This window comes from Rhineura floridana, chromosome 18 (assembly GCF_030035675.1).
Source record: "Rhineura floridana isolate rRhiFlo1 chromosome 18, rRhiFlo1.hap2, whole genome shotgun sequence".
In the NCBI taxonomy this organism is placed as follows: domain Eukaryota; kingdom Metazoa; phylum Chordata; class Lepidosauria; order Squamata; family Rhineuridae; genus Rhineura; species Rhineura floridana.
The window spans coordinates 29,065,425-29,085,436 of NC_084497.1; the positions used below are offsets into that span (position 1 = coordinate 29,065,425).

The window sequence follows — 20,012 nt, forward strand, 5'->3', positions numbered from 1 at the left end:
AGCCTTTCAAGTACTTGAAGAGCAGGGAGAACGATCCCTGTCTGAAACTAAGCTAGATGGACCAGCTGCCTGACTAGTACAAAGCAGCTTCAATATGTTCATAGGAGGAGCTGGGATCCGAGGTGAGGAAGGCTGCCTGGTATATATTTACATTCATAACACTAGAACTCGGGGACATCCGATGGAGCCAAAGATTCAAGTCAGGCAAAAGAAAGTCCTTCACACAGTCCATAGTTAAACAGTGGAATTTGCTCCCACCAGAGCGGGCAGTGATGGCCACCAACTGGGATGGCTTTAAAAGAGGATTTGACAAATTCATGGAGGAGGAGGAGAAGGCTAGCAATGCCTACTAGGCATGATGGCTATGTACTCCCTCTGCTGTTGGAGACAGTATGCTTCTGACTACCAGTTGCTGAATACCGCAGGAGGGGAGGCTGCTCTTGCACTCCGGTCCTGCTTGTGGGTCTTCTGGAGGCATCTGGCCACTGTGAGAACAGGACGCTTGGCTAGGTGGGCCCTGCCCTGCCCCAGTCGGCTCTCCTCATGTTCTGATCCCATAGAAATGTGGAGCTGCATCATTCTTGTTCACACTAGGACCGTGCGGTCCTTGAGGGAGTTCGAAGGGGGTGGGGGTAAAGATGAGAGCCAGACAAAGATCTGACTGCCATCCCTCATGTCTTGAGGAATCTCACAACCACTTCTGAAAAGCGCTGGTATTATAGCTGTTTGGCCTGTGCCATTGATCAGTCTGCCTTGGGAGGTGGGCTGATCCATGGACCATAATGGAAAAACCCTCCGTCAAAAGAGAGAGAGAGGGAGACAGGTCTTAATCACTGAGCCCCCTTTACTTGATCCAACTCTGATGCTGGCCCCTCCTTTGTGGGCTAGAGGAGGAAGATTAGCTGAAGTTCTATAAAGAGCTAATCCCGGGAAGTGTGTCCTGATCAAACATTTCATTGAGTTGTGCCTTTGCCAAGCGCTCCTCTCTTCTTGTCAAACCCGGCATTTACATATTAAAGACAAAATACCTTTTATGTTAATCCCCCGGTGGAAAAGCTGCCTTTGGCCGAGAGAGACATAAATCTTACATTTCCAGGATAATGGGACTCAGGCAAAGAGGACCCTGCGCTCGCTCGGTGCAGAGGCGTTTGAAGGCTGCTCCACCCTCCCTTCCCGCACCTGAGAACTGGATGTGGACGGCACAGCAGAGTGCGTGACTGTAGAGCAGCAGAAAGGGAGGGTGGCAGATTGCCTTAGGAACACCGGAAGCGGCAATGCCCTTGGCCCATCTAGCTTGGAATGGTCTACACTGACTGGCAGCGGCTCTCTAGGGTTTCAGGCAGGGGGCATTCCCAGACCCACTTAGAGAAGCTGGGGATTGAACCTGGGACTGTCTGCATGCACAGCGGATGTTCTACCACTGAGCTATGGCCGTTCTGTCAGACACAGGGACAGAGGAAGCTGCTTGATGCCAAGTCAGATGAATGGTCCACCTCACACAGTATCATCCACAATGGCCATCAGTGGCTCTCCAGGGTTTTAAGGCAGGGATCTTTCCCAGGCCTACCAGGAGATGCCAGGGATTGAACCTGGGTTCTTTTGCATGCAAAGCAGGTGCTCTGCCCAATGATCTACTCTGGCATCTTCCATAAGCAGATGGCTTTACTCCATCAGACCATTCATCTGGCCAGTCAGCTATTCGGCGGATCGATTCGCTGTTTGTTCATCATGACCCTTATACAGCAGATGTTTTGCTGTTGTTGACGTGATTCTTGGGGTTGTTGTTTTGCTAGAGTCTTGATGATTGCTATGTGTTTTTAAACTCTGTACTCCCATTTAGGTCGTAAGTTGCCTAGAGACTATTTTTGTATTAGGTGACTAGAAAAAAATGAATTATTAATAGTCAGGTATGACAATGGGAGTTGGAGCCCAATAACATCTGAAGGGCAGCCACCAATGTGCCCCATCCATGCATGAAGAGAAGACAGGGTTATAATGATGGAAACTGGGGCAGTAAAGGCAAGTGACAGTCTAGTTCAGGGACTGGGAACCCGTGGCCTTCCATATGTCATTGGATTCCAGCTTTCAGCAGCCCCAGCAGCCAGCATGGCTAATAGGGATGGTGATGGAAGTCATAGTCCAGTAATATCCAAAGGGCCACAGGTTCCTCATCCCTGCATTAAAAGGAGGCAGAGGTAGCTAGGGGCAGTAAAGGCAAGTGATGGTCTAGTGATTAGAGACAGAGACACTAGGCAGGCAGGCAGGCAGGCAGGCAGGCAGGCAGGCAGGCAGGCAGGCAGGCAGGCAGGCAGGCAGGCAGGCAGGCAGGCAGGCAGGCAGGCAGGCAGGCAGGCAGGCAGGCAGGCAGGCAGGCAGGCAGGCAGGCAGGCAGGCAGGCAGGCAGGCAGGCAGGCAGGCAGGCAGGCAGGCAGGCAGGCAGGCAGGCAGGCAGGCAGGCAGGCAGACAGACAGACAGACAGACAGACAGACAGACAGACAGACAGACAGACAGACAGACAGACAGACAGATAGATAGATAGATAGATAGATAGATAGATAGATAGATAGATAGATAGATAGATAGATAGATAGATAGATAGATAGATAGATAGATGGATGGATAGATGGATGGATAGATGGATGGATAGATAGATAGATGCAGAGGATATTAGTGGCTTGATGTCAGTTGGGCAGTGAACCTATTCTGGGTTTTCATCAGAACTTTCAAGGAGCCCAGTTGCCGTGCAGCTGTGGCAAGCTGAGCAGGCCCTAGCCAGCTGGGGAGGACTAGCCGCAGAGGGAGGCAATGGGAAACCCCCTCTGAATACCGCTTACCATGAACACCCTATTCGTAGAGTAGCCATAAGTCGGGATCAACTTGAAGGCAGTCCACTTTCCATTTTTTCAAGAAGCTGTCCAAGGTTCTGACACCTTGGACAGCTCCTTGAAAGTTCAGACTGAAACCCAGAGAGGATTCACTGCCCAGCAGACGTTGGAACCACTGGTGGTTGTGGGGAGAGAGATGCAGGTAGACACACACACACACACATGTAGCAGAGTTAAGCCACCAATAAATGGAGGGAGAAATTCTTCATGACATTTCTTCAGCACGCTTTAGAGCCTTCCAAGGCTTCTTAGCTTGAGTGTTGCTTGCTAGCGATGGGCAACAACAAAGCAGGAAAAAAAAGACAGTCTGTGCTCACACTCCAGATAACTGCTTTTTTTAAAAAAGAAAAGTGTTCTGTTAATGAGTAGGAAAGAGAGAGAGAATGGAAGAAAGAAATGTGCAGGACGGAAGGAAGCAGGGATGTCATCATTTATGCCTGACAAGAGATCTCAGTTGGATGGGGGGATACTGGTGCCTCAGATGGCTGATGATGGTCTGAAGAGCCCATTAGACAAAATGGAAGTGCAAGGAGGCAGAGCTGAAGGGGAAGGGAAAGGCAACTTCGTTCATCTGAAAGAGACAGTTCCAGGACTAGAGGGCCACTTTTCAAGAGTTCCTTCCTGGTGCCACACCAGTTTGCATCCCTCAGTTTGCCCCGTTCACCTCTGCATGGATCAAGCCACTCCCGGGCACCCATCACCACGTTCCCCCCACCAGCCACGGCGGCCAACCCCCTCCCCTCTTACCTAGCGTTACTTCGGACTGCATGGGCATAGAGAGGGCGGGGTGCTTGACCTCGCAACTGAAGAGGGCGTCATTGTCTATCTGGGGGTTAAGCATCCACATGAGCATGGCCCGCACCTCCACAGTGCCGTCGCTGATGGGGATGTGGGTGTGGTGGAAGTAATAGATGGGGTCCATGTTCTGGATCCACCGTGGAAACTCCCGGCTCACCACAGTCTCTGGGATCATCTCCGTGGCTGGGCTAAACAAGAGTCCCTGGTCAGGGGTGAGGCCTTTCAAAGGGTCCTCTGTGTAGGGTCTCCCACCACGGTCCTCCATGTCCAGGAGCGACAGTGACTTCTGCATCTTGGTGTCATCCAGGTCGCGATGAAACAGGTTCCGGGAGGCCCGGCCTTCTTGTAACCCAACAGCGTTGACTGGGGCCTCCATGAGGGGCACCACCTCAATCATCTCCCCATCTCTCTTAAAGTACACCTGGAAAGGGAACATTTAAGAAGAGGTTGCAGCCTGTCCCTCATCAGAAGCAGAAATAACGGAGTTGGGGTTGGACTTGATGGCCTTAGAGGCCCCTTCCAACTCTACTATTCTATGATTCTATGAGTTCTATCCAGTGCTAGTCCCTATTCAGAGCAGATTCATTTAAATTAATGGCCATGGCCAACATAACTTCATTGATTTCAACGGGTCTACACTGAGTAGGACCTAGTTGGGTTCGTTGCATGCTATCCCAAGAGAGACAAATTTCTGTTTGGAGGGTGTGGAGCAATGGTGGCTGGTGGCTTCATGCCAGTGGGGCAGTAGGATCTGCTATGGGTTTTAGTCTGAACTCTCAAGGAGCTCTGTGGCTGGGCGAAACAAAAGTCCCTGGTAAGGGGTGAGACCTTTCAAGGGGTCCTCCGTGTAGGGTCTCCCACCATGGTCCTCCATGGATCCTTGAAAGTTTGGGCTAAAACCCAGACTGGATTCCATTGCCCCACTGACATGGAGCCACCATCCACCACTGGTACGGGGAGGATCTTCTGTCAGCAGAATGGCAAAACTATGTCTGCGAATCTCACCTGAAATATCACACGTTCCCCCTGGAGATAACCTCACTGAGACTCTCTGTTTAGGAAAATAAGAAAGCTCCGCTGATGACTGGGAATACATACTTGGACAGAAAGTAGTCATTAGTAAAATTAGACATGCAAAGAGCCATGATTGCTTCTTGCTCCCTGCTGGAGAGAGAGAGAAAGGAAAGACGGCTCCTGTCCCAAGGGGTGATGCAAAAGGGAAGAGCAGGAAGTGAGGTCAGCAACCCAAAAGTATTCCTTTACACCTGAAGGAAGGTCAGCACAGGTTAGAGCAGAAATGCAATCTAGGAAGTCTGGAGGTTCCCCTCGCACTATGTTGCCTGTGCTGACCCGTGACAGGGCCCTTTTCAGTGGTCCTACTGGGGTCTGTCTGTCTCCAACGTTACTGACTTTTAGGAGTGATTTGAAAACATTCCTGTTTCCACAGGGATCGGATGGCTAAAGGAGCCTGTCCCTGGCAACCTGGATATCACTGAACAGAATAATGTTTGTATTTGTAATTATTTTTAGAATGTTTGTGTCTGCAGCTGTTTTGTTTTAATATGTTTTTAAATATGTTTTGTTTTAATATGTTTTAATATGTTTTAAAGGCCATTTTTAAGATGTTTTAGAGTAGTCTTAGTGTTTTGTTTGCCACCTCGGGCTCCTACTGGGAGGAAGAGTGGGGATATAAATTTAATTAATTAATAACAATAACAATAACAATATACTTTTAAAAAGTTATTAAATTGTTTTGTTTGCCACCCTGGGAAGAAGGGCAGGATATATATGTAATAAATAAAAATACCTTATCCTCATGCAAGCCCACCAACACTCCCAGCACCTTCGCCCTAGTGGCATCTAGACCAGGAATCCCTTGCCCCAGAAGACTCAAGTGGCCACCTCCCAGAGGGCGCTCAGATGCGAGAATACTTTATTCCAGAGGGCTCATGGCTTGCTCAATTCCCGAGTCCTAACTGAGGCAGTGTGTTGTGTAGTGGATACAAGCGGAGATTAGAGACCACAGGCCCAAGGGCCGAATCTTACTCTTGGGGAAACAAACAAACAAACAAAGAGGTCACAAGAGCATGTGCAGAATGACTCAGTGACAAGTAGCAACACCTAGCCTGAGATCATGTATCGCAGGGAGAGCTGACTAACGGCTTCTCCAGATGTTGCTGGGCTATACCTCTACCACCCCTGAGCACTGGCCATCCTGGATGGGGGCTGATGAAATCCATCGATCTCTGGAGGGCAATGCAGGGTAGCCCCCCTGTTCTATAGCTGTATGATCATACAGGTGTGCATGCAACGAGGATGCTGGTACTCAGAGGTGTGCGTGCATTTGTGTGGCTTGGAGGACATTTGCTCGGCAGACGCGATGCCTGTTAAAACCGTTTTGAACATCTCTCTGAAGAGAAGATTGTATTCTATTTTCAAAAGCTTCTTTCAAGCTTTGGATGTCACAGTGTAATGAAACGGCCACAGGAATGTTTGCAGAGAAGTGTGTGGTATTAAACACACACACACAGCACAAAAGGCTTCCTCTCACCTCTCTTCCTTTTTAAATAATTTAAATGCTTCAAATGTTGGAATGAAAAAGCAGAAATAATTTTCTGAGTCCTCAGAACATCATCTCTCTCCCTCCTCCCTGCCTGCCACTTCAGTCTCCTCCTACAAGTGTTTGTATAAAGGGAAGACATGAGGCAGCAAGGGGGGGGGGAGAGAGGGACAAAACCGCAACGGACAGTCTCAAGACACCTCCAGATGGGATAAAACATCAGCTCTGCCCTTGATTGCACAGGAAGTGATTCTTTCCAAAGTCCACTTAACAGCAATATCAAGCGATGCACCAATTTTGATCTCATCCTGTTTCACAGCAACCTGGAAAGGCTGACCATTGTTGCCCCCATTTTACAGATGGGAAAGAGAGTCTGAGGCTCACCCAGAGCCAGAAGCCCGATAGGAACATAGGAGGCTGCTCTATACTGAGTCACGATCTTGGTCCCTCTAGCTCAGTATTGTCTACACTGACTGGCAGCAGCTCTCCAGGGTTTCAGAGAGGAGTCTTTGCCAGCCCTGCCTGCAGATGTCAAGTACTGAACCAGGGACCTTCTGCATGCAAAGCAGATGTTCTACCACCGAGATGTTGGTCCAGTGCTGTCACATTACTGAACAATGCCCCGGGAATGTCTCAAAGCAGGGGGTAGGCAATCTGGTACCCTCTTGACTATAACTCACATCACCCCAACCATTGGCCATCCTGGCTGGAGCTGATGGGAGGAGTTATAGTCCAGAGAATCTGGAGGGTGAAAGGTTGCCTACACCAGATCTAATGAGTGGATGCCCAACTGAAATTCCCACACTGACCTCTCTCTGGGTGGTGTGGTGCTGGTGTGGGAGGAGATCACACCATTTGCCACGTAGCTTTGCTATGCATTTTTTTAAAGTGCATTACACAATTTCTCTAACACAGTGGTTCCCAAACCACCCCTCCCCCCAGACCACTTGGAAATTGCTGATGGTCTTGACGGACCACTTCACAATTTTTCTGCCTGTTGCAGTATTTGTAAAGTGCTACGCTAGACCCTGTACATGTTATCGCTTCTTTTATTTTTAACATTGTGTTACAATTTGCATCCCACAGAATTCAAACGAGAATACAATAAACCATAAGAAATAAAAGAAGCCATTAAAATGCAATTAAAAACCAATACGAATATTTAACGCAGACATGCCATGGGCCACCTGAATGAATCTCGTGGACTACTGGTGGTCCACAGACAACAGTTAGGGAACCCTTCCTCTAGCAATTAAATCGGATATTGGTTAACACAACAGCTGGGACACGAGCTGACAGTCCCTGCAGTTGCTGGGAGCTATCTCCTCTCTCTTTACTCATTGTACATCCACTCTAATTGTGATCCAGGGACTGATGTGAACTGAGGGCTGGAGAAACAAACCCGATGGTGGTGGTGATAATCCAAAGTACTGAGAGGTACGATTAAGACAGAAGCGTGAAGTGCAGACAAAAAGAAAGTATAGACCAAAAGAGGCAGTGTGGTGTAGTGGTCAGAGTGCCGGACTGGGGCCTGAAGAGACCAGAGTTCAAATCCCCCACTAGGCCACGAAGCTCGCTTGAGTGGCCTTCATCCAGTCACTGCCTCTCAGCCTAGCCTACCGTGCAGGGTCATTGTAAGGATAAAATGAGGAGGGTGAGAAGTGTGTTTGTGTACACTCCACCTTGAGCTCCTTGGAGAAAAGGAGGGATATAAGTGTGATGTAACTAAATAGAGTGATATGAAGCCACTCCTGGAATAGCATCGTGAGTGGGGTGTTCCCAGCCACCTCTGCACCCCTTGCCTTCGGAATCCCTATAAGAAGCTTCTTCAGGTGTGGGAGGTTTTCTAGGAGCAAAGTGGAAATGGCCAAATCCCCTCTTTATTTTCGCTCTCTTGCCAGAAGCCATCATGTTGCCTGCTAACAGATGTAACGTTGTCATATTTATAGTATGGAAAAGAGCTTTTGTTTTCTTTGTTCGCTGTTATGCTATTGCTTTATTAGTTCTGTTAATATGAAATTGTTCTTGTAATTGCGGTCAGCGTTTCTTGCAAGCCGCCTTGAGCACAATTTTTGCGTGTGGAAAGGCAGCATCCAAATAAAATGACAATGATGGCCTTTATGGTTTGTGTACAGATGGTGATCTTCCCTTTCCCCCTTACTCATGGCCCTTACCAAAACTTACCATCGGGGCAGGCTTCCCTCCAGAGACGATGCAGACCAAGGTGAAGTTCTGGGCCTGGTAGCGGCTGAAAGGGGCAGGCGTGTCCGCTGTGATGACTGAGATAGATGTGGGAGGGGCTGGCAGAGGAGAGGAAGGATCAATAGTGAATTCAATTGCCAATGAGTATCATACATCACCACCCCACCCCACCCCACCCCACCCCACAAAAAATAAATAAATCTGGTAACCCACCCCTTTACAAGTAGGGATGCTTCCATGCTTCCCCTTGTCTGAATTTCTTCCTGGATTTTGGAGATCCACATTTACCCTGGCCTGGTTTCCAAAGCTGAACTGAATGCACAAGGAACCCTCCATAGCTGCATTTCTACTTATTTATGAAGTTTTGAGCATGCCTGACTCGCCACAGCTCTCGGTTCCGTTTGTTCAGGGGCACCTGCCATCCTCATCCACCATTACAGCACCATATTGTTGACTTAAAATAAAGCAATCTTGATGTGATCGCACATGTGGCCAGTGATACAGGTAGAGCTGGACCTAGGGCCAAATTCCGGGGCTCCACAGACCAGCATCCCCAAACGGCCCCCCAGAGAGCAGCCAATAACGAGGAGAATGGGAAACAGGCCCAGTGTTGGGGAAGGACCATAGCACAGTGGCAGAGCATCTGCTTTTCATGCAGAAGGTCCCAAATGCAATTCCAGACATCTCCAGGTAAGGTTAGGAGAAAGTCCCTGTCTGAAACCCTGGAGAGCCCCTGCCAGTCAGTGTGGACAATGCTGAACTAGATGTGCCATGTGCCATTGGCATAAGACACCTGTCTGCATTCTTCTTCCTCTTCTTAATTTATAATTTATAGTCAGAAGGTAGCCAACCAGACCTGTACATGGTAACAAACGCTCATTTTATGGACCATCATTTTCTATACCGAAACAGTGCTCATTTCCAAGTAAGGCCACAATCCTGACCTCCCCTCTCAGCCATTGGGGCTTAGCGGAGTGGTGACATCATCGCTGCAACCCCAGCTCTGTTAGAAGGTGGGAGGGCACGGAGCAGGCCTGGTGCCATCACATGACAGCAGTGAGACACACTTGAGATCCAGTTGTTCCTGGACCAACTCAGCCCCAAGCCCTCCTCACCTTTGGGGCACCCTGTTTTGGGGCCTTCTCCTGGCTACCATCAGCAGACTGATGCACTCCCACCCATCTGTACATGTACTGGATTGAAGGGGAAGTTCAGGTGACCAGAGGCTGGCTTCGCTGGGAGGGGCTGGCCATGGTTTCAGGCAGGACAGCTTCCTAGCCTACACCCTGAGATGCCAAGGATTGAACTTGGACCCATTTGCACAAAAATCAGGTTCTCTACCACTGAGCTATGGTTCTGCCCTCAAGAACAAAGTAAGATTCTAGTCCACATGGTTCTGAATAAAGAGATGATTTAAACAGAAACTTAGGAAGTGTCGCCTTATACCAAGTCAGACCTCCATCCATCTAGCTTAATATTGTCTACACTGATTGGCAGTGGCTTTCAAGGATTTCAGACAGGGATCTTTCCCAGCACTACCTGGAGATGCCACTGGGGATTGAACCCGGGACCTTTTGCGTGCAAAGCTGGTGCTCTGCCACTGAGTTATGACCCCCTGCAACACATGGGGTGATGACAGTGACATATCCCTTGTAACATCTAGTAATGCATATTGGAGCAAAAAATCTGAATTTCACATATACGCTCATGGGGTCTGAACTGGCAGTGACTGACCAGGAGAGAGACCTCGGGGTTGTAGTGGACAGCACGATGAAAATGTCGACCCAGTGTGCGGCAGCTGTGAAAAAGGCAAATTCCATGCTAGCGATAATTAGGAAAGGTACTGAAAATAAAACAGCCGATATCATAATGCCATTGTATAAATCTATGGTGTGGCCCCATTTGGAATACTGTGTACAGTTCTGGTCACCTCATCTCAAAAAGGATATTATAGAGTTGGAAAAGGTTCAGAAGAGGGCAACCAGAATGATCAAGGGGATGGAGCGACTCCCTTACGAGGAAAGGTTGCAGCATTTGGGGCTTTTTAGTTTAGAGAAAAGGCGGGTCAGAGGAGACATGATAGAAGTGTATCAAATTATGCATGGCATTGAGAAAGTGGATAGAGAAAAGTTCTTCTCCCTCTCTCATAATACTAGAACTTGTGGACATTCCAAGAAGCTGAATGTTGGAAGATTCAGGACAGACAAAAGGAAGTACTTCTTTACTCAGCACATAGTTAAACTATGGAATTTGCTCCCACAAGACGCAGTAATGGCCACCAGCTTGGATGGCTTTAAAAGAAGATTAGACAAATTCATGGAGGACAGGGCTATCAATGGCTACTAGCCATGATGGCTGTGCTGTGCCACCCTAGTCAGAGGCAGCATGCTTCTGAAAACCAGTTGCCGGAAGCCTCAGGAGGGGAGAGTGTTCTTGCACTCGGGTCCTGCTTGCGGGCTTCCCCCAGGCACCTGGTTGGCCACTGTGAGAACAGGATGCTGGACTAGATGGGCCACTGGCCTGATCCAGCAGGCTCTTCTTATGTTTTTAAGGCTCCTAGGCTGCTAAGTATCACAGCAGTCTCTCTCTCTCTCTCTCTCTCTCTCTCTCTCACACACACACACACACACACACAGAGAGAGAGAGAGAGAGAGAGAGAGAGAGAGCCCTACTTACCTTTCTGCCCATGGGGAACTCCCAGCATCCTAACAGTGTTATTTTATTTCTCCCCGATGGATAGTTTCTCTTTAACTTGGAGCCTTTTTATGAGTCAAGAAATGCAGATCTAGCAAAGAAGCATAAATCTCGGGCGCTCTTTCCCCACAAGCCCTCTGTCCTCCTGTGGTTATCACCACAACAGTCTAATGATTTTTAAAAATAAAAACAAATTGTGTGTGTGTGTGTGTGTTGAGGTGCGGGGAAAACATACAGTACAGACAGCAGCAACGGTTTCCCCTCCCCCCCTTAGCTTGCATGAGTGGCTAACTAAGGGGGGAGGCATTGAAAGAATGGAAGAAAGAAAATATAGCAGATTGGGCTTTTTTACAGAGTTGTAAAACCAGAGGCTGGTTTATTGTTAGTTAAAGAGCTGGCATCAAGGGTTGGCATGGTCGTGTATCTGCCAAGGGCCTAAGCGCCAGAAAGGGGCCTGCTGAGAAGAGCTCCCTGGACCTACAAGAGTCCATGGAGGCCTCTTTGCTCAAATTCTGGAGCTGACACTCATTATTTTTTGTCTTTCCAAATCATCTTTTTGCCAGCCAGTGTGGACAGTCCTCAGCTAAGTGGACCATGGGGTCCACCTGTGTATAACACAGAATTTCAGGGAAGCAGATGGGTGTTTTTGAAGCAGATCTTGGGTCACCACCAGCCAGTGTGGACAATACTAAGCTAGATGGTTTGACTCAGTGTAAGATAACTTCCTATGTAACAGGAAGGAAGGAACTCTAATGGGATGGAAGAACAGGGAAATTTTAGGAGGTGTTCAGGGCCACAAGTTGGCCCCTGAAGGCTTAGATGCTCTGTCAATACCAACAGCTGTCGGATCCCCATTGCAAATGATGGCTATAGTGTAGCCCCTCTTCCAAAGCTCCCAGTAAAAAAAAATCTTCAGGTTTGGCCACTAGTGGTGAAGAAATGCCCTTCCTGACAGAAATCAGGTCAGCTCCGTGGGTTGGGAGCCCCAGCTGGCAAACACCACAGCCGTTACACCAAAATTAAGAGAGCTCGGTTGATTTATGCCAAGTGATGGTCCGTGAACTCCTTCCCCATTCCAGCGCTCCAACAGGATTTCCTGAGCCGCAACTGCACCAACCCTGCAAATGAGGGCCTTCAGGTTGGAGCTGTGTGTATGTGCATGTGTATTGCTGGTCTTGGACCGAATTAAAATAAATTCAATTTATGTGCATGTGTGTGCTTTCACCTGCTTCTATCTCAAAAATTTTGAAACACACACACACACACACACACACACACACACACACACACACACACACACACACACACACACACACACCACTTGGTTCCACTCAGCCATCTCTCTATAGAAATCTCCTTGGGGGGATTTATACAGCAATTGTTTTTGGAAACACTTTAAAGTCTTCCCAGCTCAAACAATGCTCAGGCGAAAACCTTTGGCCATGCCACAGGGCATGGTGCTTTCCTGAGAATATTGCTGCAGGCGTTTACAGGCTTCATTCTGTTTCTTGGAATACTTCTGAGTCCATCTGAGCAGGGGCAAACATGGCCCTCAAGACCTCCCTGTCTGGCCCTTGGAACTCCCTCCAGCTCATTTCTCCACATTTCACCTCTCACTGGGCCTGCTTTGCAAACTCCTTGAGTGTTTTTGCCTGGCTGCAATGCATCCAGGAACACTGATCACGCCTCTAGCGTCCCTGGATGGAGGATAGGGAGGGGCCTGTGAGGGTGCATCAGAATTAGCAACATTTACATTTGCTGATTTGCTCACTTTGGCCCTGCCCACCACTGGTCTTTGGTCTTTGGAGATTGCCCGTAAGGGAATGCAGCCCTTTGTGCTGAAAAAAGTTCCCCATTTCAGATGCAGGGTTCTAACTGACCACTTTTAGTCCTGATTCCAAGAGCTCACAGACAACAACAATGTGCTTTGCAAAACTAACTCTCTTCTTTCAAAAGGACACACACACATCATGCATATATATATCCTCCCTCAGCATAAGCGAGAAGTGAGTCCCAAAATGTCAGGCTGTATATCTGTGTCACAATGCAAGAATGATGGACTGGAAAGGGCGGGAAGAGAATTTGTCCCAGAGAGCATTTGCAGGAGAGGGAGAGAGATGGGAGAGAGATAAATGGAGAAAGGGGAAGTTATGGGGAGGTGGAGAAAAATATAGGTGCCAATGAGGAAGAAGCTGGCTAGAGGTTTAAATAACGGAACGGAGCGACTGTTACATGGAATGCAGCAGATGCGCCTGATGGAAGATTTGTGCCCCTGTCGCGGCTGGGATGCATTTATGCAGTCTTGCTCCAGAAGAAGCAATGGTTTGGGGAATACATATCATCCACCTGGATGCTAACTGGATGGAAGAGCTCAATGGCCCTGGTAGGTGGGGGCAGGCGCCAGGAGGAGCAGAGGAGATTCCGAGTACCTGGAAACTGGGAGGAGGAAGACGGGGAGGATGGAGCAACTCCACCTTGTTTAAACAATCTCCATCAACGTTGATGGTTGGCCTACCAACTGTTAGACCAACAGAAGAAGAGTTGTTCTCTAGATGAGAAGGCCTACTTATGGACCTACTGAACCAAGGTGTTGACTTGAATGGATGAAGCCTGGAATTACTTAGGGCACAAATACATGACAGAATGGGCATCCTCATACCTGCCACCCTGGGCCTTGTGATCTGCAGAGGAGCCCCTCTTGTGGGCCCTTTCAAGGGGGTATGGCCCATTGTATGACAACTCAGCATTGGGATCCATGGGGATGCTCACCAGTGAGGATAAGTGATGGCCCAAACCAGGGTTGTGGTCATCTAGGGTCTCGTGGGGTCTTAGACCCCTTACCGTTTTGGGTGCCAGGTCCCCACAGGTCCTATGAGCCAAGCAGCAAGAAAGAGGACTGTGTTGGCCACTGAGAAGAGTCTTCAAGCCTGGCCAGGTTTTTCTATAATCTTAGAAGGTGGTATAATCTTAGAAAGGGGCATAGCTGTGACAATTATGAAGGGACCCTGTACTTCTGAATTTGTCACTACGATACTAGCCCAAACAAGGGGGAGATCAGTCGTCTCAGGCAGACAGCAAGGTGGGGGGAGGCTGGATCAGCACCTTGGAGAGGGACCAAGGGGGTGGGTTTCAGGACAATGGTTAGCAATCCTGCAGCTGAGGCAGAAAGTCCTCCACATCAATCAGTGTCCTCTATTGGCAGTACACGGAGGCCAAAGTAGCATTGCTATTTCAAGGGAAGAATGTCTTGGGGGAAAGGTTGCTTGGTGGTGTTAACTTGCCTTGGCCTCCCACCAACTTGGTTTATGCAGGTTTCCATCTTTCAGTGTTCTGTCTCATAGGGATGCCAGCCACCACGGATAAGTGAAGGCCAAACAAGGAGGCGGCCAGCAGTGCCAGGCAGAAATGAATAGCCCTTTCCCACTGTTGGTTCCCAGAAACTGGAGGTTCTATGTATATAGCCATCATGACAATAGTTATGGATAGACCTCTCCTTCATTCATTTCTCACTGTTAGACTCCATCACCACATCTTGTGCAAGATAGTTTCACAAATTATTTCTGTGAAGAAGGGTGCGTGTGTCCTAACCCCAGTGGCCACCAACTCCATTAGATGGCCCCAGGTTCTAGTCTTATCATGCCCTCCCTCCAGTCAAGTTAGTTCTCACAATGCTTCCCAGTGGAATTTGGATGCTACTGTGCAATACATGCAGGAGCATACATTGACATTGGGCGCCATGGGAAATGACATTTCCCATGCTCTCCTGTGCTGATGAACACTACCGAGAGTAGCTGCAGTAGGTCTAAATTCTGATGCCAAGGGTTGCCATGAACTCACCACACCACCATTGTCCTGGCCAATATAAGTAAAAAAAAGGATGGTGGTGGTAGAGAGTAAGGCGCACACTAAAGGAGATGCCGGTGGATTTCCTCTCATACCAGTTGAAGATCTGGCTCCCCTGTGTACCTCTAACTTTCAGGATCTTACTGCATTCTAGGCAGGTTCTGATGAGCAAAGTGACATTCTGTTTAGCTCACAGTCAGCCATTGACACCGTCAATAACGGAGAGACCATGTGTCACATTAGCAGAGTCAGTTATTATACAAATCCTTCTGTCTGGACTCTGCCTCCTTCCCCCTGATTGCCCAGCGGTGCCTCCACTTCTCGTATAATGCCAGTAACCTTCGCTGCGCCCCTAAATCATCCCTCAAGCACACCCGCGCTCTCTGGACCATGAAGTCACACATCATGACCAATTAAAGGTGCCGTCTGGAGGAAGGAAACTTTACCTAATGCTGAGACTGCTAAATTTAGAATCAGCCAACAGGGGAGGTGTAAACCATCCTGCCTGGCCCAAGAGATGTCAGAATCTAATTATGTAGCTGCAAGATTTTTCCCACAGCACCAATCAGGAAGGACAAAGGAGAAAGTTGGCAGGCAAGAAAAGTCAGTGTTGTCTATAAGATAGAACATTCTCTCTCTCTCTCTCTCTCTCTCCTTTTCCTCCACTCCACCAATGCCAATACCAATATAACATTTTCCCTACAAGCTCTGCAGGGGAAGCTGTGGTATATACTTGCAGGAGCATCTATTTTTATTGAGAAGCATGGGGAACTATATTTCCCATGACTCCCTGTGTCAGTGAATGCAGCCATCCATGTTTTCACCAGCACCCAGCCTTTAATCCTGAGGTTGAAAGTGCGCATAGAGTCCAGCTTCTAGGTTAATTTGAGGGAGGGTGGTAGTGGTAGAGAGGAGGAGGTCTGGCACTAGAGAAGTTGGCATGTGGACTTCTTCCTATATCAGCTGAAGATCCAGGGTGAAGACAGATGTCATTCAGTGAAGACAGATGTAATGCTTTTAGAACAGTGGGGGCAGTTTGGAAGTGCTCTTACATCATTCACTCCAGATGTGCCTTTTCCAACCCAAGAGAGACCCTTGGAAAGTAATGGTCATGACTAACTTAAGTGTATTCATTTCAATGGCTCCACTGAGTAGAACTTTGTTGTATACAGCCTATAGTTTATGGGAGGCTGGGCCCAATGTCCTGTAGGACCCTGCAGAGTTGCGTAGCGGAACGGAGAGTTTTGAGCGAGCTTACGTGTGTGTGTTTGAATCTTTGCTAAGATTCTACCTTCCCTGCAAATTAGTTGGACAGAGGCTTTAAGCTTAAAATAAGAAATAACTACTTTATTCTGGAAGTACATGCTTGACAGGAAAGAGTCCTATATCTAGCTAACTAGCTATGTTGGAGCAGTCTGCACTGGTCCCAGTGCAGCGCTCATGCTGGTTGAGAGGGAGAGACCAAGGAAAGATGTCTGCTCCCCTCTCGAGAAAGAAGAAAGACTGCTGGAAGGAGGGAAGGAACTGAGATTAACATTCCTTGCATATCAGTCTAGCAGGAAGGGACAGCAGGAGATCAAAGGACAGATATACCCTAGCAACCAAGAGGTCTTCTCTCTAGCTACCCTTTTTAACCCCATGCAGCCTCAACCCCAAATTGGAGTTGAACCCCATATATTCCAACATAGTTCTGGAAGCCTACAGCAGAAGCCAGTTGTGCAGACCACAATGACTGGCTAGCACCTGTGACATCAATCTCTCTCTGTTTCTCTCTCTCTCACACACACATATCGCTCCCCAAACTCCAAAGCTGTTTTGAAAGCTTTGAGTTTCCATTATAAAAAAAATCAAAATGACAACAAATGAATGGATAACATACATATGACTCTTTTAAAAGTTATAGAAGAACAGATAGCCTGCCTTAAGGGAGTTGGAGTTGGAGTTGGAGAAGAGCTAGTGGCATGAACCCATTCAGGTCACTGATTGGTTTGTTAATAATAATAATAATAATAATAATAATAATAATAATAAATCTTTATTTTTACCCCGCCCTTTTTCCAAAACTGGAACTCAGGGCGACTTACAAATAAAATCTACACATACGTAAAAAAAATACAAAAAGATACAATTAAAATAGAATTAAATCAAGCTGCAAGTTCTCATGGTCTTTCCGCTACTCTCTTTGCACAGCTTCCCCGCAAACATCACACAGATTCTGCATCTCATCTTGGCAACGCGTGATGTGCCCCACAAATCAGCTTCCTTCAGATATGACGGGCAGTCCCTCCTCCACTCCGCCCCACCCGAAAAAGAGAATGTGGCCATGTTACTTTCACGGAGATGCATGCGGAAGACTGGTGCATGTGGGCAAAGGGGGCACTGCGCTACCAACCTCAGCCTGCCCCAAGGAGGCGGAGTCACTGGTTGTCTTCCCCCTTAGTCTCAGAAAACTTGGCCCCAACAGTTGGCAACAGAGCTTCTTTGGATTTCCCTCTTTCCTCACTATCTCTGGAGATTGTTTTCCCTCCCCGCCAACAGGGTCTCTCGCCTCCTCACCAAGAGGCTTGTAACTTTAAAGCTGCAAAGATGGAACAGGAGGCTATGCCTGAGAGGCTCTTCCATTTTGACCGGGGGCTTCTTTGGGCTAACCCGCAGGCAGAACCATTTCCCTCGTTGCAGGCAATTTAATGTGTGGGTTCCAGGGCCGAGAGCAGAAAGAGGAGAGAAACAAATCAACAAAGCACGGGGGGGGGAGAGAGAGAGAGAGAGAGAGAGAGAGCCAGCTGCGAAGGAGCTCAGTTTGAGCCCCTGTGCAAGAGCTGCATCAGAAGAAAAAGATCCTTGAGCTACATGGAACAGACTAGTTCCTATGTTCCTCACATCCTGCATCAAGAGGTTCCACCCTTTCCTCCAGCGCACCTTATATTTTACCCATCAAGCCATGATCTTCTGCCCCAACTCCATGTGGCCACATGCACTGTGGTCCAAGGTCTCTCTCCCTCCTGCCTGGCTTTGGTGGTCTCTCTTCTGGCGTCACTTCAGAGCCACACCTAAATTTTCCAGAAACCTTGAAACTGAGGAGCAACCCTGCACCTTCCTAAATTTTGCTCCAGGCAAACTTTTGGCTGCAACTCCAGCAAAAGCTTGCGCTCCTTCATGATTCTTCTGAAGTCAAAATGAGGGGGGGGCACAGTGGTGTACCAAAGGGAAAACACAGGGAAGCCCAGCTCCAGGACTCCCCCCTCCCCACAAAAGCGATGGTGCCATCTGTCAGAGCACCTGGTTAATTGATGGTAGGTGATGAGGTGATAACAAGGCTTTCAATTTCCCTGTTGTTTGCAAAATATTGGCATGGGGTCGCCAGAGAATGAGCCCACCTTATCATTCTGTGATGGTCAGCTGTTTCTAATAAACCGGATATTAAATTGGGCAATGCTGCTCTGTCGTCCCCTGTGTGTATACAGTAATTAAAATTATTTATCAAATTTATATCCCTCCCTTCCTCCCAGCAGGTGCCCAGAGTGGCAAACAAAAATACTCAAAACATTCTAAAACATCTTAAAAACAGACTTCAGAACATATTAAAGCAAAACCTCTTTGAAAACATCTTTTTTTTAAAAAAAAAAACCCTTTAAAAATCTCTTAAAAAGTAACACAGACACAGACTGGGATAAGGTCTGTACTTAAAATGCTTGTCGAAAAAGGAAGGTCTTCAGCAGAGATGGTGCTTGTCTCATTCTGAAGGGTACATGGCACAACGCCTATCCTGCACTTTTTTCCTTTACCCTGCATCTTTGGGGGGTGGGGGGAAGGATAGGTATGGGGGACAGCCGTGACAAGCTCCTGTGCTTCAAAACGTGTCACTCCTCCTCCAGGGACGCTACTCTGGAAGGACACCGCTGGGTCTCAACAATGGGACTTCAAACATACTCTTTGCAAGGGCCGGCACTATTTATGGGGATGTTTTAAGATGGAAAGGTCTTCCCCAGGAGCTTCTTGGTTAATTACCTCCTTCGGTTCAGACCTGGCTTTCCATTATGAAATGGATTATTCTTTTCTTGCTGCAGCGGCTGACAAGATCCAGCGTGGGGAGAGGGGGTCACTGGCCTCGCTTTGAAACCTGAGGGCAACTGAGATGATGTGGGAGGGAGAGACTCACTGAAGGAGCAGATCTCTTAGAGAGGGAGACAGAGAATGGCTGTGAACATTCACAATACTTCGGGAAGGGGGAGCAAAGGAACCAGGCATTTCCTGATTTGTGGAATGGATATAAAGACCTCCTTCCATTAACACGTCTTTGAGAACCTGAAATACGAGCCTGCAGTTGCTATTTATACTGACAGCCTGCCCTGTGAGCTGACCTACCTATCCAGCAGAATCACCTGCGCAAGAATTTCCTGGACTTCACCAGCCCTTCAGAGCGGAGCAGTGATGGGGAGGTCTCATCACATTACGTAGTAGTTCTTCCTCTCTGCACCATTCTGGAAGGATGCTCGTGCAAGGAGTTGCTCGGTGGAGGCTGGTCCACTAGGCCAAATGGGGCACTGCCCTCCCATCCTCAGTCTGCCAAGCTCTGCCAGCCCTCACCTGCCTGCCTTCTCAGCTCAGGAGGCGGCATTGGCTCTCAGATCCCTCCTCCTTACTCTCAGTTTTGCCTTTGTAGAACTCAGCAAGAAGGGGGAATGGAAATGGACTGTCTTCAAGTCAATCCCGACTTAGGGCGACCCTATGAATAGGGTTTTCATGGTAAGTGGTATTCATAGGGAGTTCACCATTGCCTCCCTCTGAGGCTAGTCCTCCTTCATTTTGGTCCAACCCTGCTTTCCGTATATGTTCTGCATATAGATTAAATAAATAGGATGACAAAATACAACCCTGTCTCACACCCTTTCCGATGGGAAACCAACTGGTTTCTCCATATTCTGTCCTTACAGTAGCCTCTTGTCCATAGTATAGGTTGCGCATCAGAACAATCAGATGCTGTGGCACCCCCATTCCTTTCAAATTGTAATACAACACAACAAATATG

General features: G+C 48.1%; 1 protein-coding gene across 12 annotated transcripts in view; it reads right to left on the bottom strand.

Annotated features, from left to right (window-relative positions):
* The window catches only part of IGSF21 (immunoglobin superfamily member 21), a 299,326-nt gene that overhangs the window by 12,427 nt on the left and 266,887 nt on the right, over positions 1-20,012 (bottom strand). For all 12 annotated transcript variants that reach the window (XM_061600904.1, XM_061600912.1, XM_061600905.1 and 9 more), the window contains 2 exons: positions 8,429-8,544; positions 3,634-4,105 (listed from right to left, as the gene is read on the bottom strand). In XM_061600904.1, coding sequence (XP_061456888.1) covers positions 3,634-4,105; positions 8,429-8,544 — 588 coding nt within the window. The remainder of the gene's footprint in view (positions 1-3,633; positions 4,106-8,428; positions 8,545-20,012) is intronic.